The sequence below is a fragment of the Panonychus citri genome, unplaced genomic scaffold, assembly GCF_014898815.1.
Source record: "Panonychus citri isolate SS breed McGregor unplaced genomic scaffold, ASM1489881v1 Contig00139, whole genome shotgun sequence".
In the NCBI taxonomy this organism is placed as follows: domain Eukaryota; kingdom Metazoa; phylum Arthropoda; class Arachnida; order Trombidiformes; family Tetranychidae; genus Panonychus; species Panonychus citri.
In genome coordinates, this window is record NW_026515544.1 from 3,129,730 (window position 1) to 3,155,776 (window position 26,047).

Genomic DNA, 26,047 nt, shown 5'->3' on the forward strand with positions numbered 1-26,047 from the left:
GAAAATCTTGTGACCGATATTTTCGATAAAAGCGAAACCTGTTGGCTGAGAAAAGAACTTCCGGTGGATTTGGTGGTAAATTTAAACTTTTTCGATTATTTTTAATTTAGATTTTGTTTTAATTGCAGTTGACTTTATGATTGATATCATTGGGGAATATTATCGTACATTATTGTTGGAATTGGATTTTCTTTTTCCATAATTTTTGTTTCAATCGAGTAAAACGATAAAAGGGTTTAGGTTGGTATTTTTGTTTACAGTTTTGTTTTGTTTTGTTTTGTTTTGTGTTCATTTGATTATTACAATGCCATTTGTCCGAGGGTAAGTTGATTAATTAATCTGTTTGCATCCATTGCTCCATCAATTGGTTCACAGCCATCATTAAACACTGAATAAGCACTTGGTTCACCGATCATTCGTTTTCTGGTTCGGGTATTGTAGTAGATGAAATATAAGAGAGAAACGATGAAAAAAACTGCTCCCCATTCAGCTTTAAGGGCCATAACTTGAAGGAAACAATAGATTGAAAATTTGATAAAAGTGAGAATGTAATCTTTTTTGGTCCATCTTCCATTATCTTCATATTCATCTCCATCCAGATAGTTGTAATCGAAATCAACTTCATCTTCATCTAAATAATCAATTACCATTCCATCATCATCGTCATTTCCATCACGTAAATAGGCTATTCGAGGTTCTTGACGATTTTGAGGAGGAATAACTTGTCGGGTAGGAACTGTTGATGAAGATGGACTAGGAAGTAGAAAATTTAACAATGAAGAATTAGATTTTTGATTTGATTGTTCTTCCTTTTCTTGTTCTTTCTGTTTTTTGGCTTCTTCAGCTTTTCGAGCCTCAGCAGCATCTCGAGCTTCTTTTTCGGCCTGTTCCTTTCGAGCCCGTTGAACAGAACGATAAATCAATAACTGCTCCTCTAATTTAGTCATTTTAATCAACCAACCATTCCCAGCTCAGATTCCTGATGAAGAAAATAAACAAAACATTAAACAAAACCTAAAAGTATATAAGTGACCTTTTACTTTCAATCACATCAGACAATTAGACTGATGAACTTTTAACTCAAAACAATTTAAGATTATAAAAATCTAAAGAACAAAATTAAAACTAAATTAATTAAGACAAAAGCAAAAAATATTGGAAGAAAAATTAATCGGCCTAAGCCTGAGATTCACTTACCTTCAATATAGAAAAATTTAAACGAGAAAAAATCTCAGAGACGAAACAATATCTTCTCAGGAAACTTAATAAGATGAATATTTACAAAGCTAATTAAATAAAATAAATGTAACAACATTGATTAAAAACGACAATCAATAAATTGTCAGATTATTGGAAACAAAATGTTGACAGAAAAAATTGTTTTCATTTAAATCTCCAAACGAAGCGCCAATTTTAAAATGGAATTTAAATTGTTCGAAAATTTAATTCTAATCGAAACCCGAATAATTATACATTATTTTCTTCTAGAATGTCTAATGAATTAGCGAAATGCGAAAAAGAAACAACAAAAATCTGAAAATCAATGGAATTGTTCCCATGATAATTTATATCTTTTCTATAGATTAATAATGTTACGTTAACAGCTGATTGTCTGTGGAGAGATTGAAACAAAAGGCTAACTGTTATTCTTGTCTTATTTTTATTTCCTTTTATTGGAGATAATTGGTGATTAAAATGAATTTATCTCGACAATTAGTCATTCAGAAGACGATTAACAATCTACTTACACCTCGTGGTAGATTAATTGAATCATCTAATTGTCTTCTTTCTTCATCGTCATCTTCAACTCTCTACGATATCGCTGTGGTTGGCGGAGGAATCGTCGGAACAGCAACGGCTCGTCTATTGTCGGCCAAATATCGAGATTTTAAAATAATATTACTCGAAAAAGAGAAGAAATTAGGTAAGTTAATTGGATTCTTTTTGTTGGAAATAGTCTAATTACTAAGGAAATCATTAGATTGTCTTCAAACAGCAAATATCAATTGGCTTTTCTTTGTTTCTATGGAGAGACTTTCACGTGTAAACATCGGTGTTTTTTTCTTAATTGTTTACATTTTTTTATTCTAATTTGTTTCATTAGCTTCTCATCAAAGTGGTGCTAATAGTGGTGTTATTCATTCAGGAATTTATTACCCACCAGGATCTTTAAAGGCTAAATTGTGTGTGGAAGGATCTAAAAAGATTTACAAATACTTGAAGGAGAAAAACATTAACTATCGTCGTTGTGGTAAATTGATTGTCGCTGTTAATTCTAGTGAATTGTTTCGATTAGAGAAATTATATGAACGAGCAATCAAGAATAATGTTCCTGGTGTGGAGATGATTGGACCTGAAGGAATGACCACAATTCAGCCTGGAGTTAAAGGAATTCGTTCCTTGTGGTCACCTAACACTGGAATCGTTGATTGGGGTTTGGTCACTCAAGCATTTGCCCAAGATTTTAAATCCAATGGAGGTCAAGTTAGAGTTAATTTTGAGGTTAAAAATTTTGATCTGGTTGATGGTAATCCAGTAAAAGTGATCATCTCCAACAAAACGGCACCCGAAAAGATTGAAGCTCGTTGGGTCATCACAGCCGCTGGACTTTTCTCCGATAAAATAGCCCAAATGACCGGATCACCAGTTAATCCAAGAATTGTTCCCTTTCGAGGTGAATATCTTTTACTAAAAGGAGAGAAAAAGAATCAAATCAAAACAAATATCTATCCAGTTCCCGATCCACGATTACCTTTTCTCGGACTTCATTTTACTCCTCGACTTGATGGTAATGTTTGGCTTGGGCCAAACGCTATTCTCGCAACCAAACGTGAAGGTTACTCTTATCGAGATTTTGACCTTAGAGATATGATCGATTCTCTAACTCATCCTGGTTTAATTAAATTGTCCCTTAAATATCTTAAAGAAGGTGCTCAAGAAATTTATCGAAGTTTAAATGTCGAAGCTCAAGTTAAAATACTTCAACAATATATTCCTTCAATTAAAAAGGAAGATGTGATTCGTGGTCCTACTGGTGTTCGAGCTCAAGCATTGGACGAAAATGGTAATTTAGTTGAAGATTTTGTCTTCGATTCAGGAACGGGTTCGTTCAAAGATCATGTTCTTCATGTTCGAAATGCTCCTTCACCAGGAGCAACATCTTCACTCGCAATCGCTGAAATGATTGTCCAACAAATGGAAAAAAAATTCTTCAAATAATCAACCCTTCTTATCGTTTAATTGTTTCTCAACAATCAACCATTAACTCTAATCATTATGCTCTCTCTGTGTTTTAAATTGTATCAAATATTTTACCAATCAAATTCACTAATTTTAGTCCATATAAAATTTATGCAAATTTGTAAGTCCCAATATAATTTAATTTGTTACCTTATATCAATTAATTGTTAATAAATGTACTTTCTGATTGTAATTTGATAAATATACATTTTCCCAAGTAAATTAAGTGAAAACAATGACAATCAAAATTTAATTACATCTCTTTAATTGGTACAATAAATTAATTAATCTACTAGCTGTCAACCTAAATTATTTCATTAATCATATAAATCATGAAGCTGAGTAAACAATTGAAAATGCTATTAATCATTTTCTGTAAAATCAAGATTAACATTAATCACAATCAATTTAATTGTAATGACAACAAAAAGAAAGTTATAAAAACTAATTCACAACAAAAAGGTAACAATTAAAACAATGAACATCAATCAATTGATGAGAATTAAAAATTTTCTATTCATTTCAATTGATTCACCATCAATACTTAATTAACCAAATCAATTTAACCTTAAATTGTTCTGAGACTGAACAATTAGTTCTGCCCTGTTAATTTAAAGGCGTAATCAATTTGTTCCAATTTCTTATTGATTACGTTACAATTACAGTTGTTCACTTGTTAATCTTGTTGTTGTTAATTACAATCAATCAAATGATCACATTAAACTTGTTACTCTCCAACTAATAAGATGATTTTTATTACAAGTGATTAACTTTAATTGTGTTCTAATCAAATCAAACATAGAGACATGAAATAATTTCCATATGAAAACGATTCTTTTGATAACTTATTCAATCTTTTCACATTAATAGTCAATCTGAATCGAATTGAATTAACTTTTCTATTCATCAATTAACCTAAACATCTTTAACAATTTTAATTCTGTTAATTGTCCAGTTGATAAACTTTTTTCTATTCTTCAAAAGAAGCGCCAAAAATTGGAACCAATTGAAAAACGAAACAAACACAAAATGTTTATCTTTTTAATTGTGATGAGTGAGAAATAAATGAATTGATTAACTCACTATGACTAAATCAGTAGAAAACTGGATTGATTTAGGGTGAGAATCTTCATCTCTGTTGATTAATTATTTTCCTCTTTGTGCCAAACAATCGGATCAAAATCAATCGAAAATTTAAAAAGACCAAAAGTCAAAGTGACTCTTAAAGATTAACAGAAACATCTTTTTCTCTGCCTCTTTTAATTCAATTAAATTGAAACAATTGGAAAGTTAATTTATTTTATTTCCTAATTAATTCTAATCGTCTTTATTGACAGTAATTATTACCAATGTATTCTCAGCTGTTGCTTTGTTTAACATTGTCTTTGGTGACCTTGTATCTTCCGGTTATGGGTGAAGAGACAACAGTAAATGTTGATGAACATAATCATCACCATCACCATGATGGAAATATGGATTCTATGGACTCAGGTCATTCAATGGACCATCACATGGGTATGGACATGAACGGTTCAGACATGGATATGTCAATGATGAAAGGCTATTTCCACACCGATTTGGGTGATACCTTATTGTTCAAAGATTGGATTCTCAAGACATCTTCGTCTACCCTTGTTGCCTGTATTGGATTCTTTATACTTGGTGTTCTCTATGAAGGTCTCAAAAGTTATCGTGAATTTTTAATCACTCGTATCGCCTCAAGACGTTGTTACTCTGTCTCTGTGATAACTGTTGGCAATGGAGGTGGAACCGGATGCCCGGAGGCCTGTGGACCAACTTCAGGTGACCCAACGAAACCTCAATCACCAACCAACATAGTCTCTTGTAAGATGTGGTCCTGGTCTCATTTTTATCAATCTTTACTTCACATTCTTCAAGTGGTTGTTTCTTATACTCTTATGTTGGGATTTATGTCATTTAATGTTTGGATTTGCTTGGCCATCGCTCTTGGTGCTGGTCAAGGTTATTTCCTATTCTGTTGGAAACGAATCACCGTTGTCTCAATGACCGATCATTGTAACTAACTAACCTAACAAAGTTACAATTATCCTTCTATCCGATTATCAATTGGAAATGTTACAATTTTCATCTCTACAAAATTCTGACCAATCAATTTTTGATTGTTTATCAATGACCATTAATTGACTAATTCTTTTTTCACCTTGTGTTACCAATCAACTTCCATAACCTTAATGAAGTGATTTTTTTATATTTCTCCTCAAATAGTTTATATTAACTTGTTAAAAGTATCGTTTGTATTGTTGACTTTGATATCATCTTCCAATGTTGTAGTTTATTAATGTTAATTGAGACAAATTGATCAAATGATATACTTATTATTATAAGAAGAGATCAATTGATGATTTTCTTACTTATTCTTTGATTGTTTACCTTTGACAATTACACAATAAAGAATCAAATTTTTTTCTCTCTTGATCATTTGACTATTTCATAATTATCTTCAATTTCTGGTTTTATATTTACACATCATAATCAAATTAATTCTTGAATGTGCAAAGAAAAACCTGTAAATTAACTAACAGAAACTCCCCAATTTTTGTTGGTTTTAATGAGTAAATTGTTAACAATTAGTTGGATTAATTGTTAATAATCATTAATTCAATCAACTGGAATTGAGTGCAAAACTAATCCTTGTTAATTGTTATCAAACTGGCAACGTGCTCAACAAGCTTAACAATTATATAATAACAGTAATTAAAATTGTTGATCATCTGACGATGACAATTAACTTCCAATCACAAAGGTTATGATTTGTGAATATTTTAACAATCAACTATCGATAGTTATAATTAAATGTCTGATTTCAATGAACACACAGCAAGAAACACAAAACGATAACGTAAGTCTTATTAATCCATAATTACAATTAATAATCAAGTTGATTAAGATGATAAAACATCAGCAAGAATCTTGAGAATCAACCTGTTGATTTCTGTTGTTTTCATTGCGAGTTAATTGTTGTTTCATTAATTTGAAAGCGAAACCATTTAAATCACTGATTATCAATTAAATTAATTCTACAACAACAAAGAGTTAAATGGTTAATTTAAAGAGTTTAATTGTCCTTGATCTGGAAACGTCAATAGAGAAAAACGAAAACTTTGAAAAAGAAGAAAAATTTTCACTTTGTTTTCTTTCCTCTTTCAATTTTCAAGGTTCAACACAATTTAATTGTAGATTAATAATCAAAACAAACACTTAGAGTTAATTAGTTAGATTTAATAATCGAAACTTAATTGACCACAAGTAACACAAAGGTAAACACAAAGAGAAAAGAGAGAAAACTTGATGACAATTTGATTCTTTTTCTAATCAAGAGGCTGTAATTGTTGTTAGATAATTGTGATTGAATAATCAGGATGAAAGAAAATAGAAAACTAACTAAAAAACATAATTGAAATCAGGAGCTGGAGAGGATTGATTAACACGGTGGAAAAATCTTAAAATAGATTATGATTAAGATTTTCTAATAATTGTCCGGTGAATACTCAATTCTATGAATAGTTAAACTTATCAATTTAGTTCAGAATTGGCAAATGAATATTATTGAAGAGAGAAGCAAAGAAATCGTCAGTTCGTTCAATAGTATTGTCACTCATTCGCTGATTGTGAACAAAATCAAAAACGTTGGTTGATTAGAAAATTGAGATTGTCATTTCAGAAGCAGAAATTATCATAATCATGATGATGATAAAATCAACACACAAACATTAACCTCGAGTAAATTGTTCATTCATCTGGAATGAGAGAGAAAATGATTTTCTTTCTTCTTAGTTTATTTTGATGAGTAAATAGATGATGCAATTTCTTTTATTAATTATGTTTCTCTGATTTATTTACAATTTGATGATGTTACTTGTTGATTATTTAATCAAATAGAATCTTGATTAGATCTTGTCGTTTATTGAATCGTAATTCAATTAGCATTCCTTCAATACAAGTTCTACCGCTACACCAAAGAGTGAAAATATTCTCAGTTTCCTTAATTAAACCAAGATTTTCAATCTCTTTTTTACCATCGTCACCAACTAGAGAGAAATTGTTCTCTAATAGTTCTCGATATTCTTCAAACCAAGTATCAGCATGACGCTGATTTTTATCTCTTCCAATGATAAAGTTAACAAAATAAATAAATAATCCTACAATCATTAACCCTTCCAGGTAATAACTTTCCCAACTATTTCGCAAATGAATTGGCACTTTTGTGATTTCAATATTATCTGCTTTATGAGGTGAAGGTGAAAGAGTTAAACCAAAATTGTAATCAAGTCTTACAATTACTGCAAGTGAATTGAATTCAATGTTAATTTAGTTAATAGAAATTTTTACACCAAAGTCCAGAAAAAACTGACATCACATGAGATATTCACACATGAGAAAAAACACAATTTTTGGAACGATTCATGACTCTTTCACTTCTATTTTATTACTATTCAATTTATCCAATTTCTTACATTGATTATTAATAACTCACTAATTAAAGTTGAAAACTTATTAAGCTTTTCTCCTGGTCATTTAGATTGTTCCCTTTCTAGAATAAGATAGTAGACTAAACGATCGACCCATCACACAGAGACACAGATTGTTTATTACATGATATTCTAGCCAATCAATTCTCCAAAAGCAAAATAAAATTAGAAAGAAAAAATAACCCACTAATTAATTAGAAAACAATTAATCATCAATCGATCAAATTTAAAATTTGAAATTTCTCTTTGCTTTTGATGAGATAATTTTTCTGTCACATGATCACCGGTTTATTTACCAAAAGAATAGAAAGTGGCGACCCCAATGTCGAAAATCTTGTGACCGCTAAGTTTGAATAGAATTTTAATTTTTTGATAACTAATCTCATCGATAATTAATCAACATCATTAACCTTTAACTCTAATTAGGCAATTTAATTTTCTAGTCTTTTCTTTTCATCATGCCAATAACTAGTAATTAATATTCAATTATTCGGTTACCATGAGAAAGATCGATTTTTTCTTTAGACTCTCTTATCTCTTTTTTCTGATTGTATCATTTTTCGCAATTGTGATTAAACATAATTAACAATAAATGGTCGATCAATTATCTAATTAGATTGTCCGGCTTGGGTTTTATTCCAGATTATGACCATTTGGAAATGTTTACTTTTTCCTGTGTATCTTGTTAATCAACGTAATCATAATCTTAATTTAGTCTTAACTTAATTGTTAAGATAAGATAAAGTAAACACTTGAATCAAGTAAATTGTAATTAATTTCTTACCATTAAATCATCGCCATTTTGTTGTTCATCTTTATTAACTCACTTGCCTTGTGTTAATCAACCAAAAAAATTAAGGTTATACATACAAGATCAAATTGTCCATCACAATTACTAATGTAAAAGACAAAGACAATTAACTTAATTTCTCATAATACAATATGAATTATCATCTAAAACAATTGGTATTAATTATAATCATCACAACAACAATTACTTTGAAAATCAATGCAGGTAAGTGACTGAACATTTCCTTTAAGATAACCAGATTATTATTTAATTGTTAATCTGATTGTTGCAGGTAATTTAAATTCATCTCTTTCTGATGATTTTTTGAATCAATGTTTTAATGGCGATGAATTTGATTGTTCATCAAAAGATATTGAAAAAATTCCGGTTCCTTTATTTTTCTCAACTGGAAACTCAATCAAATTTGCTTACAATAAGATTTCCGATTTGGACCAACAATTAACTGACAATGGAAATGTGATTAAAATTGATTTCTCAATGAACAAATTGAGAAACATTTTGGAATCAGCTTTCAGCAATTTAACTTCAGTCGAGGAAATTGATTTGTCTCACAATCAATTATGGCTTTTTGATTCGGAGACATTTACTAGTTTGTCTAATCTTAAATCACTTGATTTAGGTTTTAATTCAATCAAGTAAGTCCAATGTTTATAATTATCATCGTTAGAGTTTACCAACGATAATTAATCTCTTTTTCCTACCATTTAATTAGCTTTGTGGACTCGGATTTATTTCGTGAATCACAAAAATTAACTAAATTGTGCTTGAATAAAAATAGTTTAAGTGTCATTCCTGAAGAAGCTTTTGAACATTTAACTAATCTGGAAGAATTAGATTTAAATGATAATCAATTGAAAGAATTACCTGACAATTTGTTCAGATACAATTTGAAGCTTCGGACTTTACATTTAAGTGGAAATAATTTCATCTCGATTCCATCGAATGGACTTAAGGAGATCCCGAATTTGTATCTACTTGATCTAAGTAGAAATCGATTTACTCGACTTCGATATCCAGCATTTGAGAAGCTTTCAAAGGTCACAGTTCTACGATTGGATGGACAAAACGAACTTCGGTCAATTGGTCCACATACATTCCAAGGGATGGATAGATTGACCTATTTCTATGCGAGTGATAATAAGAATTTACGATTCCTCGATTCGAAGGCTTTTCTTGATAACAAGACCGATAAACCGATGCAACTTTCATCTTTTGTGTTTAGACACAATTCAGTGACCACTTTGTCCGGTCAATTGTTGGACTGGTCAAAGGTTGGGATGGTCGATTTGTCTGGTAACCCTTGGAACTGTGATTGTAACCTTGATTGGATGATTCAACTTGAGATGCCCAATGAATTAAAAGAAAGAGTTATTTGCGATCATCCTTTATACCTTAAAGATCGAAGTGTCTTCAATTTGACCTCAGAACAATTTAAATGCTCATTCCTGTTTAATCACGAATTCACCATAATTGGAACGATACTTTTAATTATAACCATCTCAATGATTATGGTTGTTTTCTTGTACATTGTGGTTAAACTTTTACCTTGTTCCAAGTTTCGTAATCCATTTCGTAAAAATTATGGCTACTCAAAGGTCAAGGTTTCACGGAAAGGTAAAAATTATGACCTCGAATGGGATCCGGCCCTTGGAGATCCCAATAATTAACTAATAAACATGACACAACACAATACATGTAATGTAAAGATACTTAATTAAGCGATTAAATATTTGTATTGACTAAATTTGTGTCTTTAATTGTTGGTTCACTTTTGTGTTACAATTTCGCGTGTATGAGAGTTAATTGTGTTTATTATTTTTTTTTCGTGTTCCGTTGATGGCCTAATGTGTCCGATCGATTCTTAATCTTACATCTCGATCATTTTGAGACGAAAACCAGTCCCATTTGACCAAAGTTATTAAATCGCAAACATGATTAAGATTCCACATCGTTCGTTTGTCCACTAATCTGATTTCCTTAAAGGGTGATTGGTCATTTCGAGCTTCATTATTATCACTGCTGATGAACTTGAAACATTGGTCTAAATTTCCTGCCCACTCAGGTAAATCTCTCCAGAACCTTGGCCACTAAAATCGAAAGGAACGAGAAAAAAATTCGATAATTTTATTTTGCTGACCAAAGGGTCAATTCATTTACCTTTTGTGTCTGTGTCCAGGGTTTGTCGAGAAGATTGACCAATGTCACATGATAAGGTGTTCCTGTGACGTCCGATTGAAGGTATTTACCTTTTTCCCGAAATACAATTGAAGATTCATTTCGATCTCCAAGTAGTTTGTCCAAATTCCCATAGTTGTTCAAAAGTCGATCACAAACATCTAGAACACGATCTAAGGTTCGACCATCGACCATATTAGGTGTCGCTCTCCATTCTCGTCGGAACATCTCAAGAGTGATCTCAATTTTTCGGGGCTCATCGTACTGGTAACAACCCAGGATCGGCTTCGACCAAATTGGAAGACTATCTAATCCATATTGTTCAAGAGGCAAATTTTCAAGAGATTTATCTAATTCAACCTTCACCAACCTCGGTGAGGTGTAACGGCCACGTAAAGTTGACCTTCCCCGATCAAGAAGCAAAACTGTCCCATTGAACCTTTTAGGTCGAAACAATTTTTCAAGCGGATCCTTTAACGATCCTCTCGATGTTAAATAACCACAAGATACACAATTAAAATTCAAATAAACAATCAACATAATTACCAATTGATTAATTGTCATCATTTTTGCATAATTAGTTAACATTTATCAAGGAAAATAAACTAAGGTCACTTTTCTTTTGGTACCTAACTAAATGTTGGAATCAACTGAAAAGTCAAATGAAAAGTTAATCAATTAATGGAAATAATCAATTTCCATCTTGATTTACCATCTACAGGAACTTAAATCAACTCCATAAATCAGATTAGTCTTTTTTTATTAATTCTCACTAATCAACTTTAATTAAATTCAGAAAAAAAGAGTACCTGTGACAAGGTCATTCCTCCCGATCAGAAAAGCCGACATACCATTGAAAAGATATCAAGTTTATTACTGAATCAGTCTAGTCTTTAATAGTAAATTAACTAATCAGTTTCCATTGAAAGCTTAATTAGTGTGACAATTTAGAAAGAGAACTCATAATAAATGTTAATTCAAACATTGGACTATGGTAACCGATTTAATTGTTTCTCAGTTTAGATTTAAATTGCTGGTAATTAACACGATAATATGTTTACATCTATCAAGTGATTTGCTTTTTATGATTAAGATTTTGATCTTATCAATAATTTAATATTTTGTATATCAGATTTAAGGGGATAAATGTCAATTAAATTACATGAGATTAGTTTGCAATTTGGTGAGAATAGAAAAAAAGAATTGAAAATTTTGTCAACAATTAGTGGCCACTAATTAAAATACACAATTGATATGCTTTAATAAACGATTGATAAGGCTGATGGTTGTTAAATTTTGTCTATCATTCCAATTGAATCAATAATAATTGAGAAGATTGATAATAATAAATGATATTTACATCTAATGTTGATCACAGATAATCACAATTAATTTGATGGCTAAATGAGAGAGATTGGTAAGAACAAGTTGAACAAGTTGATCAATAGAAATAGAAAAACAATTTAAATGCTTGACTGTAGATAAAAACAATTAGAAACTAAAGACATTCAAGATCCACAATTATCTTAGTCCACCAGGTCCATCTCGTTGAACTATTTGGGAAACGGGTGACAGATAGTAGAGGTTAATTGTTCCTTAATTGCAGTGGTCAGTTACGTTGATGAAGGTTGATTTACGCCAACAGAAGAGGAAATAACCAAGACCAGCACCGAGAACAATTGAAAGGCAAATGAACGAGTTGAAAGTCATAAAGCCAAGCATAAGAGTGTAACTGATGATCACTTGGATTGAATGGAGAACCGATTGAAATAAATGAGCCTTGGACCACATGGAGCATTTGATTATGGCTGTTTCATTGTTTTCCTCTGGATTGTTGAGAGATGTTGTTAGATGAGAGCCTGAGGTCGCAACCAAATCATCGGGACATCCATTGGTCGGATTATAAAGCGACAAACGAAAAACACCCGTTCGAGCTTCCCGACGGAAAAGTAATTCCCTAAAGCTTTTCAATGCTTCATAAACAACAGCCAATAGGAAGAAAATTAAACAAGCGACAATCACATCACTACTTGATTGTAAGTTCCAACCTTTAATCAATATTGTATCACCAAAAGCTGAATGGAAATAATTTCTCATCATTGAATCCATACCAACATGATGGTTATTGTTGTTGTTATTGTTTCCATTTGAATTCATTGGGTCACTGGTCATCTCAGCTAAGTGATTATTGTCCAGAGAAGATGGTGATGAGTGGTGATGATGAGAGGAAGATAATTGTACGTGGTTTGAATGGGAAGTATCACCAGTCACATTAGAATTGATTAAATTACTAGAAACCAAACCAATGGAAGCAGCAGTAACATTGATTGACATTAAGAGCAATTTGTTGGCTGTTACCATGATTGAGGAAAAAGAAAACACAAAGAGATAAAAAAGAAAAGGAAAACACTTTAATTAAGTTATGTTGTAGAAATAGATTGTTTAGAAAAGAATAATTAATCTATGATGGAGATTTTAATCAAAAAGTGTTTCTAATTAACAGGAAAATGAAGACAAAGAAACAACAATTTAATTCCTTTAGGAAACAATCAGTTTCTCTCTTGACCTTTGGTTTCTTTTTCCTCTTAACTTTAAGGTTCTTCTCGCTCTCAGCTGATTGTTGGTGAGAAGGAAAAAAGATTGAGCCAAAATAGAAATTAAATTAAATCAACAATTCGCTAATTGTTGAGCTAATCAATTTCTTTTCTCTATCATTCTATCAATCATTTTTCTCGATTGTAATACTTACTCATTGATTGATGATAATAGTTTCCTCTTTGTTTGAGTTTCTCTTGGACCAATGGAAACAATTAACTTTAATCAGATTTTTCTTTCACTGATTATGATCATTTAATCATTAATTTTCTGTGCAAATTGTTGATTCAACATAAGGTTTAGTGGTTAATGTTTCGTGGAAACAAATTGTTACATGTTCTTGATAATTTACATGAAAAAAACAGAAAGAGACAGAGAGGAAGTTGATTATTACGTCGACAATTTCTAATTGAATTGGTTGATATTAATTGTGCAATTTAGAAAAATATTGAAAGTTTAATGTTACAATGAGGAGAATTAATTTTAATGATTGTTTATTGTACAATGTATGAACTCAGTCGAGTTCAGTTAATTACACTAAGGCACTTTTTAAATTTCTTTTTTTTTACATAAATTGTGATTCTATTATTAATATTACAATTAAGGCTTTTGTTTTTCCTTTGATTAATTTAATTGAACATCTAAATTAGATTTTGGTCAATTTGATGATTATGATTGAGATCATGAGAAGAAAAAGACTGATGATTGAACTTGATTTAAATCGAATGTTCCTTTTTTTGGAACTGATTTAAATAGATTTAAAACATCAGCGGCGATTTCTGGACTTGAGACAAGTTTTTCGACCTGAGGTGTGTATCGAGTTAACATGAAACTGGAAAGATCACCAAGTATATCTTCCGAATGGAGGGAAATAAATTTCTGTCGGCAAACGATGTTCATCAGATCAATATTACACGGGTGAGTCCAATAGGAGTCGTGAATTGCGGCAAAATTAAGGCCAAGTCTTTCACATTCGAGTGCTGTTAACATCATGTGACTAGAATCCAGTGAATGAATGAAATTTGGTGGAAAAGCATTTCGTTGTTTTATCATATTTGGTATGCTAATCAATTTTGGAAGAAAAGAAAAGAAAAACAAAATTAAAATCATCTAATTATCTAACGTTCTCTGGGTACTTACAATTTCTTACGAAAAACTAGATCCAACTCTTTTTGGCTTGTCTGTTGGAGAGGAAAAAGAATCAATTAATTGCAACAATTTGACGAGTGTGTATAATCAACAATTTACCTTATTAGAGAAATAAGGTTGAACTACAGGGAATCCTAAGGGTGTCCTCCATTCCATGGGTAGACCTAAATTTTTGCTCACTAATTTAGCACATCGAGTGAACCAATTCTGAATCTCTTGAGTTGCTTCAAACATGGTGGCGATTGATTTAAATGTTTTCTTGGTCAAATAAATTGATGCCTTCCAGATTAAATCTTCAGGGAAATCTTTAATTTCCTTTAATTGTTTGTGAATCTGATGTTTTGCACCGTAAACTGTGACACCGTAAACAAAAGTCATCACCGTTTGTTTGATTACTTTACGTTTAATTTTACCCTCTAACGCAATTGCAACTGGATTACCTTCAGCGGCATCAGCGGCTCTTTCCTTTTCAACCAACTCAGCGACATCGGAGTAAACATCATTGGGCTTAATTGATGTTGCTAAATTAACAGAGATTGCACCTTTTAAATCACGACCTAAAGCAGCGTAATGTTGTAAACCATTACAAGAACCATCTTGGTGAACGGGAAAATGAGTAACATGATTAACTGGATCGGGTGATCGAGAAGCGGCAACAATTTCCATGCAACAAGCAAGCACTTGCCATGGGTCATCTTGTTTTGACCACCATTTGCGTCCAGTTAAGGGATTATCAGCTGAATCGATAACTTCATCCATTATTTCATTGCAATAATCGAGACGCGTTTGAATAGTTTCCCGTTTCTTTAAACCAGTTAAATTGATTAAATGGATCTTCAACCAATCCAATCCTTTGGGTCCTAAAGGTTTTCCTTTGGCAAATAAGAGTAACGACCGAGAAATGTCATTACCAAGGTGGGTCAGGTGAGGTGGACAAGTGTAAACACGACCTCTGAAATCAATGTTATATGGAAACCAAAATATCCTCTCGCGAAGCTGAAACGAAACCCAAATTAATCATCATAACTGATTGAATTGAATTAAAACTTACGAAATTAGCAATGGATAATTTGTATAAACATTCACACCAAAGGCTATACATTTCTTGCTTTTCTTGTTTGATCTTGGCTCGTTTTTGGACAATTACAAATCGCTCTTGATTAGTTTTGGCACTAAAATAGCAGAGACAATTAGTTAACACAATTAACAATTAATTTTTCAACAAACTTACTTAACAAAACTAGGAAGTGGAGGCATCTTTGAATCATGAAGAGGTATATCCAAGCTCAAATCACCACAATCACGAAAAAGGCCAACAAGAATGTCGAGAATCTGAATCAGTTGGAAACATAATTAATTATATTTTATTGGAAATTAATTTCCTATTAATTTTACCTTTGTATTTATTTTCCAGGCGACCATCGATAAAGTATTAAGAGAATCAAAAATTGGTGAAATGTTGTGACGAGAAGCAAGATCAAGACTTATCGATGAATCTTCGTCACTTCCCACTGGACGAATAAAATCTGACTCACTGAGTAAGTAGCCGCCATTTTGAATGGAAACCCAAGGAGTCGGAGGCACTAACATCGGTAATAAGCTGGTTTGGAAGGGTATCTCTTGGGTACCAAGAGATTGATAGAAGGTTCGAAAAACTTTGTTCACTCGAATCTCTTCATGTGTATGCGAATCTCTTGAACCATAAATGGTAAACAAAACGGGAAATTTTGTTCGAACTTTTGATTTAGGTGATACCATTTTTGGATCAAATTTAATCTCTGTAATTATTATTTCAAAGAAAAATTTTCCAATCAAATTGAGTAGAGAATCGGTTAGATGAAAATCACTGAAATCTGGATTAATGTTACCACCATCACGATTAATTAAGTGATTGATGTAACCACGAAGCTTAAATTGTCCCAATTTACGTGGATCTTGATAATAATCAAGTAAACTCTCATAATAATCTAACCATTCAGGATAATGACGAGTCTTCAAATAACCATAATACTTGTTGGCAAATCTTTTACCAATATCACGATAAAGGAAATTAATTGGTGGCGAGTAACCGGAATTGTATCGGAGAAAATCAAAAAATGAATCCATGATTATGTCCACATAATCATCGGGCTTCATGGTACACAGGTAAGGTAATATGGTGATTCCATTGTCGGTGTCAAGTCGAGTCTTCAAAATTTTCAAATTCTCTCGAAAACCTTTACCAACACAACTCCTCCAATCTTTGATACACTTTTGCCAGGATTCTCGGTGCTTATCCATTTTAACTGAATCCTCGTTGAATACTGATTTAATTAACACTTTACCTCGACGCTCATGGTTGATCTGTTCATGGTACCAATCTTTTATTAAGTGTTTATAATCTTCCGGGATAACCTCATAGTCGGTTCGTTTCAATTTTTCAAATTCTTTCAGTAAATCACAAGGATAAGTTGAAGAATCTTGAGTTGTCCTAAATTTAACTGTCGGTAATAATTCATGTAACTTTTTCTTAATCTTCCTTTTCTGGGTAAGTGTCAGATTTGAATCGATTAGAAGATTTTCTAATAAATGTCCAGTTCCTTCAATGGTTCGTAGTAAATTGTCCAATTCAATAAGGTCGATATTATCTTGATTAATCAGTCCCAATAATACGGCTGAATATGTATCCATATCTGGTTTAATTTTATTGTGTCTCATTGAGTTGATTAGATGTTTAATTTGTCGGATGTCTCCTTTCTCGGCCCAACCTTTGATCATTAAATTAAAGATGGAAAGGTCAACAGGATTGAAATTAGGATCTTTTTTGAAAGAAAATCTGTAGAAGGTGAAACTTTTCTGTGCTCGATCGATCATATTAGCATTTAAACAAGCAAAAAGATAAGATTTTAACGTCGTTCGTAAATGATTTTCAGCGAGAGTTTTGTCACCTTTCCTTTTAACGGGTAACTTTTTCTCGGCCGTTGTAGCAGCCATTTCTTTCAAAGAAGATAATATTGATGATAACCTTTCCTCTTCCTCGTCAATAACCATTAGAGAAACACTTGATTGTTGTTGTAAATTGGATAATTTATCATCTTCACTTTTCTCAGCAAACATGGTTGAGGTTTTCGTTGATGAATAGTTGAGTTTACTGTTAATGGAAGATGATAAAAACAATTGTCGATAGCAAAGACAACCACGGATCCGCCAACAATTGGAAGAAAACATTGTTGAAACACAAATCAAATTAAAAAGAAAAAATTCAATTCAAAATATTTACACAAATCACATCATCTAATTAAAGAAGGAAAATCAAACCATTTGATTGAAATGTAAACAAAAAAATGCTTCCATTCAAAAGTAAATCATCATGGTTTAACCATGTGTTTGTTATCACGTGATAAGAACATAAAATCAGCTGAGATTTTATATTCCTTCCAATAAATGACAGTAATTCTCTCAAGAACAATACAATCAATTAACGATTATATGTAACAGATATTAGCATGTCAACTAATCAATGAAAATAATAAACCAAACTATAGTAAGAGTTCAAAGTCTTTCCCGCAAAATTATAAAAAAATCACAATGAAGTCAACAAATTAAAATTAATCAGTTGTTAATTAATAATTAAGTTTAATTTAACTTAGTAATCAGATTAAGATGATGATCAACCCAATGACCAACTTAATGATTAATGTGATTAACTTGGTGATTAATTGTATCAATTTTATGATTAAATTCAACACTTTATATATACAATTTACTAATTGTGATTAAGTGAAGTTGATGGAGATGAAGATGGAGATAGAGATGGAGATGAAGATGGAGATGGAGATGAGGGAGATACTGGTGGAGGTGAAGAGCCAAAAGGTCCATGATACCATGTAGATATTAAACTTAGAATTTTTATAAATTTCTCCGTAATATTGAGGCCACGTAAATTATTTATTCTGTAAACGGCTTCGAAAAAATGATCATCTCTCATTTCTCCGTTAGCCGATTTTGGTACAATGTCTTTAATCAACTTCCATAAATTTTCAACAGATTGAGTATGAACTTCCTTCCGCTCAGGGTCTACGTAATTTTTTGTGTTGATGTTTAACCCAAATAGATCATTATAACTTACCATCTGTCATGATTAATTGTTATTGAACAATTTATTTTAATTTTATTTCTCTTTTTCGTCAAAACAACAAATACTTTTTTTGTACTTCTTTCAATCCCACCGATGAACCAAATTTGATCTTTCTCAGTACTTGATAGACGACCCTTATGATATTTGCGAGTATAAAGATGTGTTTCGTCAATTTCAACAGTCTCACCAACACCACCTAATTTTTGTCCAGAATTAACCACAGCATCAACACACACCTTACGTATTGCATCAAAATAATTAACGATGGTGACTTCACTTATTCCAGTAAGTGTTGAAACTTGTCCAACACCAAAGTTATGACACCAATAATATATTAATATTAAACAGTCAATTAGTGATAACTTTTTACCATCGAACCAAGTATTGTGTGTCCAAGATACACTTTTTCGGCACTTTTTGCACCGGAAGATGTAGCCGAGTTTTGTTTTCTTTGCTTTCGTTGGTACCATTACACCTCCACATTTTGCTAAGCATTCATAGCTTTTTAATTTGGGTAATAATCCACTTTCCTCACAAAACTTTATTCCATTAACTGATTCACCGTTAACAATTATTTTTTCACTAAAATTAGTAGGTTTGAGATTGACCAATTTAAACATGGTAAAAGAAAAATATAAAATTGATTGTTATTGATTAAGTGTAAAAAACAAAATGAACAATCAACAATCAACAATTTAGCAAGTTAACTTTTAAACTATTTAATTTATATTTTTCATTGGAAATATTCGGAGTATTTAATTAACTTAATATTCTTCATTTCAATCTTCATCTCCATCTTCATCTCCATCTTCATCTTCATCTCCATCTTCATGTTCAACTTAATCACAATTAGTAAATTGTAAAAATATATAAAGTGTTGAATGGACAAAGTTGATCAATGTTAATCACCAAGTTAATCATCAATTAGTTGTCAAATCATCATCTAATCATGATTACTAAGTTAAATTAAACTTAATTATTTAATTAACAATTAGATTAATTGTTAGTCAAGTGTTAATCCAAATTATGTTATTTTTTTTTCTACTTGAGAGGAAAGTTAATAAACATTTTAAACTAATAACCAAACTATAGTCACAATCAAAATTCAAAGTCCACGGAAAATTATTCAAAACAATCAAATGAAATTCGAGGTTTTTTTGTGGATGTTTCATGTATACGAACACAATTAAAAATGTATCGAGTGAATGTTCAACGAATGAAATTAAATCCTCGAGAATAATTGTATCAATTTAATGAGAAATTAACTAACAATTAACATACATGATTAAGTTAAGTTCTTGAGCCAAACTGAATGATGAAAAGAAAAGCGATAGCTGCGCCATCTGTTTTTGAGAATAGAATTTAAACTTCCCGCTGTGAACTGTTTCTATGGTTACTTACCTTTAAAACGTTTTGTTTGTGTTGATGTTTCAACTCACATGTTACAATTAATTGTCTCTTAATTGTTACCATTTATTAATTTAATTTGCTCTTTTTTATACCTCATTAAGTAACGTACTTTGTTAATTAACTGTGAGTATGATTATAATCTTTAAAATGTTCTTATGTTAATTCTAAGTTTTGTTTTTCCATTTGTTACTTGATCTTATATTTTTCTCTTGAAATTTTTTCTCAAAACTCATCAGATTTTTTTTCTCTGTTTGGTTAATTATTTCAGTTCAAAAAATGACAACTGATTTAACTACAATTGAAACTAAATATCGGGAAGCTGCTTTGATTCTTAAACGAATTGATACTAAAAAACTGAGCTTGAAAAAATGTATCTCCAATTTATCGGATTCTCTTTCTCCCTTGGTAACTAATATTTTTTTCTTTTAGCGATTTACTAATGATTCTTTCTTTTCTTTATTCTTTTCTTTTTTTTCGTTTAGGAAAAGAAAGCAATTTATGCTTTAGCTATCAATGCTGAAAAGAATAAAGAATCCATCAATAAGATGAAAAAGTTCTGTATTGATGAAAGTCAACAGGCTCTTGATCCATATTTGTTATCGGTGTTACTTGGAAAGTTAATATTTGAACGGAAAGTTGCTCTTTACTCTTTACCTCAAGGAATTGCTGAGACTGATTTTATTGTCGAGCATAGAAGGAAATTAGCATCAATGAAAGCCCGTCAGCAAGAAACTCAAACACATATTTATTTGCGAATAAATAAATTGAAAACTCAGATTGAAGAGATAATTCCAGTTCTACTTTGCAATGGATTTAATCACAATGAAACGAAAAGTGATTGCTTTGAAACGTAACGAACAATTGAATTTTAACAATTTTCAAATGATTAATTTTATTTTTAAATTTGTTTTCCAGTTTTGTGACTAATTGTCATGCTTTAAAGATGAGGAGTTTCATGAGAGATTTTCATTTTCAAGATGAGCTTCTTGTATTCCGACCTGCTGCCACCAAATACTTGACATGTTTGGACATTTATAAATCGGGAAAGATAATCATCCAAGATAAGGCCAGTTTATTAGCTGTTAAAGCCATGGGATTACAAGAAAACATGAACATACTGGACGTTTGTTGTGCTCCTGGAACCAAAACCGCAGCTATGGCCGCTTGTATGAAAAACGAAGGTCAAATTGTATCAATTGATAGAGATTCAAATCGATTGGGTGAAATGAAGGTTCTATTGGATCGACTTGGTGTTAAATGTTGTAAAACAGTTCATGGTGATTTTATTGAAATTGCTTCACAGTATCTTGGTGAAGATATTGATGTCCTTCTTTTAGATCCTTCATGTTCCGGAACAGGGCGGCCCGAAATGTCCAGAGATCAGGTTGATACTCACAGAATAGGTAAACTCGCCGGTTTTCAGACTCTCATGTTGAAAACAGCGTTCACTTTGGGAGCCAAGAAGTTACTCTATTCAACATGTTCAGTTGATATGTTTGAAAATGAAGTGGTCATTTCAACTGCAATGAATGAATCACCTGAAGCTGCTAATTATCAGATTGTTGATCCAATGCCTGATTGGCCTATGAGAAGTGAATCTACATTCCCGTTTGCAGACAAAGTAATTAGATCGGATAAAACACTTTTGACCCGAGGATTTTTCTTCTGTTTATTTGAACGAATAAAAGCAAATGTCAAATCGAAAGGAAAGAAACGGAAAAACAAAATTTAAATTTTCCACAATTTATCTAATTAAAAAGTTGTAAAATTAACAACCTGAAAAAATCATCAACTGGTTTAGTTAATCAACGACCAAGATAAATTTATTTAGTCTGAGGATTTTAAACTCAAAGATTCTATGATTGATCAGATCGAGATTATTGAGTTTAATTATCAAAAACGTTAGTTCTTCTACATTATCTTTATGTAGAACCTCATAATATCCTTACTTTTTGGCCAAGTCTTTCCTTTTCTCGTCTTTTAGTCTAATTAATTGTTGTAATCATGGAAGATCAAGAAAACCAAGAAGATCATTCAAGAGTTTCTTCTCGATCTTCAAATGATCAACTCACTTCTGAACTTAAACGATTAGAACGACTTAGGTTACGACTTAAACGAAAACTTGAAAATTCAACCATTTTGGTCAATTCAGCCAAAGAAGAATATAAAAGATTATTGAAGTTCTACAAAAACCATTTCAAGTATCGATGTGTCTACTGTCCATATTATTCGTGTAAACGTGTTAATTATCTTCGACACTTGATTGTTTCCCATCTAAGGTCTCGAAATCTCCATATCGACAGATCAAAATCAAACTGAAAAATATCAAGACTTTGACTGCCTTTTGATTATCCGAACTTTTTTTTTACTATTTCTATTCACAATTAATCGACAACTTTTTGCTTAATTCTTCAAATTAACTTTCCAAATTGTTCCTTAATTATATTTCATTTCTTTGGCTGTTGAAGCTGATTTGCTGTTCTCTCTTCTTCCTCTTCTTCCTCTTCATCTCTTCCTCTTTAAACGTTATCCTTTAATCAGCTGATTGAAATTCTCTGTTTCAAAAGCTTTTCTGTTCTTGTGTTTTTCTTGTTGTTTCTTAATCCAGACAATCAACTAATCATCCACCATGTCTGGGATGCTATTTAATCTATTCTATTTGGTTCGATCAAGATTCTTCTCCACTGGTCAAATTAGTAAATCAATCCATCCATGGGATATTCCTCTTCCACCAGTGTTACACCGGACATTGGAAAAAAGCTTCACCGATAATTACGATGAGATTCTGATTCTTGGTGATATTCATGGTTGTTTCGATGAGATGTTCGAGTGTATCCAAAGTGCTCATCGCGATAATAATAGTAAAATATTGAAAATATTTGTCGGTGATTTGGTAAACAAAGGAGAGAAACATTTACAGGTATTAGAATACCTAATGAGTGATGAAGCAAAGGATTGTATCTGCATTCGTGGTAATCATGATGAGAAAGTAATTAGAGAATATCTTAAATTGCAAAAAGAATCGAAAACATCCCAACCCGTTTACGAATGGATTAAAAATCTAAACGAACAACAATTAAATTTCCTCATTAATCTTCCCTATACTCTAACATTACCTGCTTTAAATATAACAATTGTTCACGCTGGTTTAATTCCTGGTTTACCCTTGGAAGACAATCAACCATTTGATATGGTTAATATGAGGAATTTGATTAAAGATGATTCATCTAATTCTTATATCCCAGTTAGACAAGGAAAGGAGGGTGAACCATGGGCATCGCTTTGGAATGGTCCTAATCACGTTTATTTTGGGCATGACGCTAAAAGAGGTCATCAACTACATCGATTAGCGACTGGACTGGACACTGGATGTGTTTATGGTAAACAATTAACAGCGATCTTCGTTCAGGGTCCAAGAAAAGGGACTTATATCACAATCAACGCCAAGAAAGTTTACCAACCAATTACAGGCGCTAACGATTAGAAATCAAATCGTTTAACCGAAAAAAAAAGTTCAATTTAAATCTTGATAATCTAACAATGTAATACTTATTCAAAAGTAATTGCTACACATTAATGTATTTCTTAAATTATATCATATGAGTTTGAACTATTTATTTAAGTTAATTAGTTGATTTACGATTATTACAACTTCGGTTTAACATTTACAGTTAATTCCTCGAGCCATTCTGGTCGGTCAAAAGCGCCTTTGGCATTTTTTAAAGCGGAAAATATGTTATCATAAATTTTACCATCGGATAATCCTAATGATGAATTAAGGATATGATCTGGTGGAGAAAATGAATCAACCAAAGCAACTGAATTATCCTTTAAATCATAACACAATTGAAGAATCAATTCCTTGATTATCGTCGGGGTTCCGGTAATCAATTCACTTCCAGTTGATTGTGACTTTGGAAGTGACAAGTAACCAGATTCATAAAGTATCGATAAATGTTTCTCGATTGACCAAAGACCATAAAGAAGACCTAATTGTTTGAGAACTTTAATTATCTCTTTGGGTGCATGATTAAAATTGATTAGAAATGATTGGTAACGATTAAGAGCTTCTAATTCAAAGAAGACGATTGATAAGCTTCGTAAATAGTAAACTTGAGTTGCGTTTTTAGCGGCGAATTGATCACCTAATTGTTCAGTTTTTCGTAACAATTTAGAGTAACTTAAACGTAATAAATAACAAACAAGAAATTGGTAAGCATTTAACACTCCGGTTATATCATTAAGTTGATTGTTATTTGATTTTTTATCCATAATTGCATCAATTGAATCAATAAAATTAACCGAACCAAAAGGTGACCTGATTGGTTTTCCCGTTTCAACCTTTTCCTTGTAGTATTTAATCAGATAGTTACTTGTCTGTTGAAGGAGGACATTGTTATCACCTTCGTAAGTGACATTAGCATCGTGGTCATTTCTCAGGTCACCAAATCTAGCGGCTTTCAAGTAACCATATCCACCACAACATTCCCGACACTCTTGAATTGTATCCATGGCTATCCAGGTGACCATTGCCTTGCCCACTGAAGACAGTGAATGAATCTCAGCACCCATGGCGGAAATATCGGTGCCAGGAACGCGAACCATTTTGGCCAAGTAAAACTGAACGAAATCACGATAAAATGAGCCAAAAAAGTTATGGAACACAAATGAAACCGCTAGATAAGGTATTAACCTCCATTGTTGACTTTGATAGTCGATTATTGGTATTTCCTCGCCATTCGCTGGACCAAACTGCCGACGAATAGCTGAATATCTAATTGCAATGGTCAACGCTGACTGCATATTGGTAACACCAAATTGGATAATAAACAAGCGACCTGATGAAAGGACACCCAAAGTTGAGCCGATTCTTTCGCTTTTATCTTTGACCTGAGAGATGTACTTTCCCTCCGCTGTAACATCTGAGCTGCGACTAAGCAAGGCTGACTTTGGTACTCGATAGTTGTTGAAGGTCATAAAACCATTGTCTAACCCATTAAGACCCACTTTTGCGCCCATGTCGCCGATGACGATCCCGGGAAAGGTTTCAAATGTGGTTGAGTCACGAACAGGAACAAGAAATGAGTGTAATCCATGGCAAACACCATCTTCTGTGTAGAGTTGAGCAAAAACGACCGCATGAGTTGCCGACTGGCCTAAAACACCAGACCAAACTTTAGTCGCTTCCAAGTTTGGAGTATTAAAAATGAAACACTGATCCTTTGGATCAAAAGTTGCCGATGTTTTCAATGCCTTGGTGTTACTTCCGTGTGCCAGTTCCGTTATACTGAGAGCTCCGAGGCCTTTAAAGTTCATCACATCGACAATTAACTCTGAATTGCGGCCGCTTTTATCAGATTTACAGGCAAGAACAAAATATTCATAGGAAAGTGTCCGTTTAACAATTAAAGACCAAGAAAACTGACCAATTGCCTGAACAAAAGTTGGAATCCTAAAAGGTTGACTTAGATCTTCATCTTCGGAAGACAATTTATAATCAACTAAATGCTTCAATCGAGCAAAAGTTAATTGTCTCTCCTCATCTCGACTATACTCGTCCCAAGGATTTTGATGGAAAACGGGATCTGATCTTAACATGGACCAAATTTGATTCTTATAACGAATAACATAATCACCTTCGAGAACAAGTTTCATCATCTTCCAATCAAAGGTTGCCCTTGACCGCCACTCATCAAGCGGACCCTTCGGCCAATCGGGTAGACAATCAGCAACAAGATCAACATTTAATTCAGTTGATGAAAACATGATAACAATTAAACAAGAATCAACAGAAACAAAAATACAAAACGAATCCAATAAAATAGTCACAATCACAATTTGAATGAAACTGATCAAATGTCAATAGCTGCAAATGTCTGAATCAACAAGAAGAGTTTTAATTGTGAGTGACTTTTGTTAAATTGTTGATTCGCAAAGATAAAGATGATTTGATTTTCCAACTAACAATTAACTGACTGCAGTTACAATACATGAAAATTAGTTTCATGTCTTATTTAGTCAACTCCTTTTCACTTGCTT

General features: G+C 32.1%; 10 protein-coding genes across 11 annotated transcripts; 5 read left to right on the forward strand and 5 right to left on the reverse strand.

Moving 5' to 3' along the window:
- Positions 1-80: 80 nt before the first annotated feature.
- Positions 81-1,354, reverse strand: LOC128394443 (uncharacterized). The gene is made up of 2 exons (XM_053354769.1): positions 1,198-1,354; positions 81-979 (listed from the first exon to the last, which is right to left on the reverse strand). The coding sequence occupies exon 2, from the start codon at positions 945-947 to the stop codon at positions 300-302; it is 648 nt and encodes a 215-aa protein (XP_053210744.1). The 5' UTR covers positions 948-979; positions 1,198-1,354; the 3' UTR covers positions 81-299.
- A 240-nt stretch (positions 1,355-1,594) lies between these two features.
- Positions 1,595-3,535, forward strand: LOC128394431 (L-2-hydroxyglutarate dehydrogenase, mitochondrial-like). Its single transcript, XM_053354754.1, has 2 exons — positions 1,595-1,924; positions 2,105-3,535. Exons 1-2 carry the CDS (start codon positions 1,696-1,698, stop codon positions 3,217-3,219), a joined length of 1,344 nt encoding a protein of 447 aa, XP_053210729.1. The 5' UTR covers positions 1,595-1,695; the 3' UTR covers positions 3,220-3,535.
- Positions 3,536-4,105: 570 nt separating this feature from the next.
- LOC128394441 (high affinity copper uptake protein 1-like) lies at positions 4,106-5,697 on the forward strand. Its single transcript, XM_053354765.1, has one exon. It carries the CDS (start codon positions 4,590-4,592, stop codon positions 5,283-5,285), a length of 696 nt encoding a protein of 231 aa, XP_053210740.1. The 5' UTR covers positions 4,106-4,589; the 3' UTR covers positions 5,286-5,697.
- A 2,795-nt stretch (positions 5,698-8,492) lies between these two features.
- LOC128394428 (carboxypeptidase N subunit 2-like) lies at positions 8,493-10,306 on the forward strand. Its single transcript, XM_053354752.1, has 3 exons — positions 8,493-8,766; positions 8,834-9,197; positions 9,275-10,306. The coding sequence occupies exons 1-3, from the start codon at positions 8,694-8,696 to the stop codon at positions 10,227-10,229; spliced, it is 1,392 nt and encodes a 463-aa protein (XP_053210727.1). The 5' UTR covers positions 8,493-8,693; the 3' UTR covers positions 10,230-10,306.
- On the reverse strand, positions 10,292-11,451 carry LOC128394438 (uncharacterized). The gene is made up of 2 exons (XM_053354763.1): positions 10,720-11,451; positions 10,292-10,649 (listed from the first exon to the last, which is right to left on the reverse strand). Exons 1-2 carry the CDS (start codon positions 11,323-11,325, stop codon positions 10,404-10,406), a joined length of 852 nt encoding a protein of 283 aa, XP_053210738.1. The 5' UTR covers positions 11,326-11,451; the 3' UTR covers positions 10,292-10,403.
- A 380-nt stretch (positions 11,452-11,831) lies between these two features.
- Positions 11,832-13,618, reverse strand: LOC128394439 (high affinity copper uptake protein 1-like). The gene is made up of 2 exons (XM_053354764.1): positions 13,487-13,618; positions 11,832-13,088 (listed from the first exon to the last, which is right to left on the reverse strand). Exons 1-2 carry the CDS (start codon positions 13,488-13,490, stop codon positions 12,334-12,336), a joined length of 759 nt encoding a protein of 252 aa, XP_053210739.1. The 5' UTR covers positions 13,491-13,618; the 3' UTR covers positions 11,832-12,333.
- Positions 13,619-13,787: 169 nt separating this feature from the next.
- LOC128394423 (DNA-directed RNA polymerase, mitochondrial-like) lies at positions 13,788-18,012 on the reverse strand. The gene is made up of 6 exons (XM_053354747.1): positions 15,877-18,012; positions 15,713-15,813; positions 15,533-15,653; positions 14,581-15,477; positions 14,473-14,513; positions 13,788-14,395 (listed from the first exon to the last, which is right to left on the reverse strand). The coding sequence occupies exons 1-6, from the start codon at positions 17,686-17,688 to the stop codon at positions 14,014-14,016; spliced, it is 3,354 nt and encodes a 1,117-aa protein (XP_053210722.1). The 5' UTR covers positions 17,689-18,012; the 3' UTR covers positions 13,788-14,013.
- A 1,963-nt stretch (positions 18,013-19,975) lies between these two features.
- LOC128394432 (28S rRNA (cytosine-C(5))-methyltransferase-like) lies at positions 19,976-21,783 on the forward strand. 2 transcript variants are annotated; one of them, XM_053354755.1, is made up of 4 exons: positions 19,976-20,131; positions 20,277-20,413; positions 20,491-20,858; positions 20,924-21,783. In XM_053354755.1, exons 2-4 carry the CDS (start codon positions 20,285-20,287, stop codon positions 21,738-21,740), a joined length of 1,314 nt encoding a protein of 437 aa, XP_053210730.1. In that variant the 5' UTR covers positions 19,976-20,131; positions 20,277-20,284; the 3' UTR covers positions 21,741-21,783. The 2 variants fall into 2 exon arrangements, with proteins under 2 accessions (XP_053210730.1, XP_053210731.1); XM_053354756.1 differs by having other exon boundaries at positions 20,009-20,131; positions 20,245-20,413.
- A 720-nt stretch (positions 21,784-22,503) lies between these two features.
- LOC128394437 (bis(5'-nucleosyl)-tetraphosphatase PrpE [asymmetrical]-like) lies at positions 22,504-23,635 on the forward strand. The gene has a single exon (XM_053354762.1). The coding sequence runs from the start codon at positions 22,638-22,640 to the stop codon at positions 23,490-23,492; it is 855 nt and encodes a 284-aa protein (XP_053210737.1). The 5' UTR covers positions 22,504-22,637; the 3' UTR covers positions 23,493-23,635.
- An 18-nt stretch (positions 23,636-23,653) lies between these two features.
- Positions 23,654-25,663, reverse strand: LOC128394035 (peroxisomal acyl-coenzyme A oxidase 3-like). The gene has a single exon (XM_053354269.1). The coding sequence runs from the start codon at positions 25,661-25,663 to the stop codon at positions 23,654-23,656; it is 2,010 nt and encodes a 669-aa protein (XP_053210244.1).
- Positions 25,664-26,047: the final 384 nt, after the last annotated feature.

Excerpts from the sequence above, each read along its gene's own strand:
- LOC128394443 (XM_053354769.1), bottom strand. The coding sequence starts at position 947 with ATGACTAAATTAGAGGAGCAGTTATTGATTTATCGTTCTGTTCAACGG.
- LOC128394431 (XM_053354754.1), top strand. The coding sequence starts at position 1,696 with ATGAATTTATCTCGACAATTAGTCATTCAGAAGACGATTAACAATCTA. Across the intron at positions 1,925-2,104 it reads CGAAAAAGAGAAGAAATTAG|CTTCTCATCAAAGTGGTGCT; the intron begins GTAAGTTAATTG and ends TTGTTTCATTAG.
- LOC128394441 (XM_053354765.1), top strand. The coding sequence starts at position 4,590 with ATGTATTCTCAGCTGTTGCTTTGTTTAACATTGTCTTTGGTGACCTTG.
- LOC128394428 (XM_053354752.1), top strand. The coding sequence starts at position 8,694 with ATGAATTATCATCTAAAACAATTGGTATTAATTATAATCATCACAACA. Across the intron at positions 8,767-8,833 it reads TACTTTGAAAATCAATGCAG|GTAATTTAAATTCATCTCTT; the intron begins GTAAGTGACTGA and ends TGATTGTTGCAG. Across the intron at positions 9,198-9,274 it reads TTAGGTTTTAATTCAATCAA|CTTTGTGGACTCGGATTTAT; the intron begins GTAAGTCCAATG and ends CCATTTAATTAG.
- LOC128394438 (XM_053354763.1), bottom strand. The coding sequence starts at position 11,325 with ATGTTAACTAATTATGCAAAAATGATGACAATTAATCAATTGGTAATT. Across the intron at positions 10,650-10,719 it reads CCTGGACACAGACACAAAAG|TGGCCAAGGTTCTGGAGAGA; the intron begins GTAAATGAATTG and ends TTTCGATTTTAG.
- LOC128394423 (XM_053354747.1), bottom strand. The coding sequence starts at position 17,688 with ATGTTTTCTTCCAATTGTTGGCGGATCCGTGGTTGTCTTTGCTATCGA. Across the intron at positions 15,654-15,712 it reads CCACTTCCTAGTTTTGTTAA|TGCCAAAACTAATCAAGAGC; the intron begins GTAAGTTTGTTG and ends CTGCTATTTTAG. Across the intron at positions 15,478-15,532 it reads AATTATCCATTGCTAATTTC|CTTCGCGAGAGGATATTTTG; the intron begins GTAAGTTTTAAT and ends GTTTCGTTTCAG.
- LOC128394432 (XM_053354755.1), top strand. The coding sequence starts at position 20,285 with ATGACAACTGATTTAACTACAATTGAAACTAAATATCGGGAAGCTGCT. Across the intron at positions 20,414-20,490 it reads CGGATTCTCTTTCTCCCTTG|GAAAAGAAAGCAATTTATGC; the intron begins GTAACTAATATT and ends TTTTTCGTTTAG. Across the intron at positions 20,859-20,923 it reads AAAAGTGATTGCTTTGAAAC|TTTTGTGACTAATTGTCATG; the intron begins GTAACGAACAAT and ends TTTGTTTTCCAG.
- LOC128394437 (XM_053354762.1), top strand. The coding sequence starts at position 22,638 with ATGTCTGGGATGCTATTTAATCTATTCTATTTGGTTCGATCAAGATTC.
- LOC128394035 (XM_053354269.1), bottom strand. The coding sequence starts at position 25,663 with ATGAAACTTGTTCTCGAAGGTGATTATGTTATTCGTTATAAGAATCAA.